The following is a 586-nucleotide window of genomic DNA, read 5'->3' as shown; positions in this document are numbered from 1 at the left end:
AAATTGACGGAGACTGCAACGAGTTCACTCCCAGTTCGAGAGAGCTTTATGAGGACGTCGCAGACAGATGTCAAGATTGTCTTCGAGAGCAAGGAGAGAGATTTGACGCGAGAGGAGAGGTTGCCTTACAAGGACACCCCATACGAAGCAAGAGGGGAAGGGGAGAACGAGCTCTCTCCGCTCATGTGTGTCCGTGACTGCCCGCCGACCCTCGAAAGGCGAGCGAGGGGTGTAGGAGTTTGCAGGGTAACCAGTTGAAGAGAAAGTCACTCTTTCTTGAGGATTTTCGTCAACCGTTTACGGAGAGAAGGAAAGCTAGTAAGGGATAGATAGGTATACCATCCTTTTGGTTTGTTTTCACCGAGCCGAAAACAGACTTCAGCGAACGGTACTCCCAAACTCAATCCCATCACCACCTTTCATTTGTCTTCGGTCCTCGTGTCTGTAACTCCCTATATGTATGTACATACGTATATTGGATACACAGGTGATAACCTGTATGAATACAGTGACAAGGTGTATGTGTGTTTTATTGATTCGCTGCAGCCTTCATCCATTCTGCGCGAGACGCTGTTGACGAGCTAGA

The 586-nt window shown here is 48.5% G+C and overlaps 1 protein-coding gene across 1 annotated transcript in view; it reads left to right on the top strand.

Moving 5' to 3' along the window:
* Nucleotide 1: 1 nt before the first annotated feature.
* CSUI_001622 (uncharacterized protein) overlaps nucleotides 2–586 on the top strand; it is a 2,424-nt gene continuing 1,839 nt past the window's right edge. Inside the window, exon 1 of the mRNA XM_068061827.1 lies at nucleotides 2–318. Within this exon, the coding sequence (XP_067926200.1) occupies nucleotides 49–258 (210 nt within the window). The 5' untranslated portion in view covers nucleotides 2–48 and the 3' untranslated portion in view covers nucleotides 259–318. The remainder of the gene's footprint in view (nucleotides 319–586) is intronic.

The sequence above is a fragment of the Cystoisospora suis genome (assembly GCF_002600585.1).
Source record: "Cystoisospora suis strain Wien I chromosome Unknown contig_655, whole genome shotgun sequence".
Classification (NCBI taxonomy): domain Eukaryota; phylum Apicomplexa; class Conoidasida; order Eucoccidiorida; family Sarcocystidae; genus Cystoisospora; species Cystoisospora suis.
The sequence above is the reverse complement of the archived record's forward strand: the minus strand, read 5'-3'. Positions and strand labels throughout refer to the sequence as shown.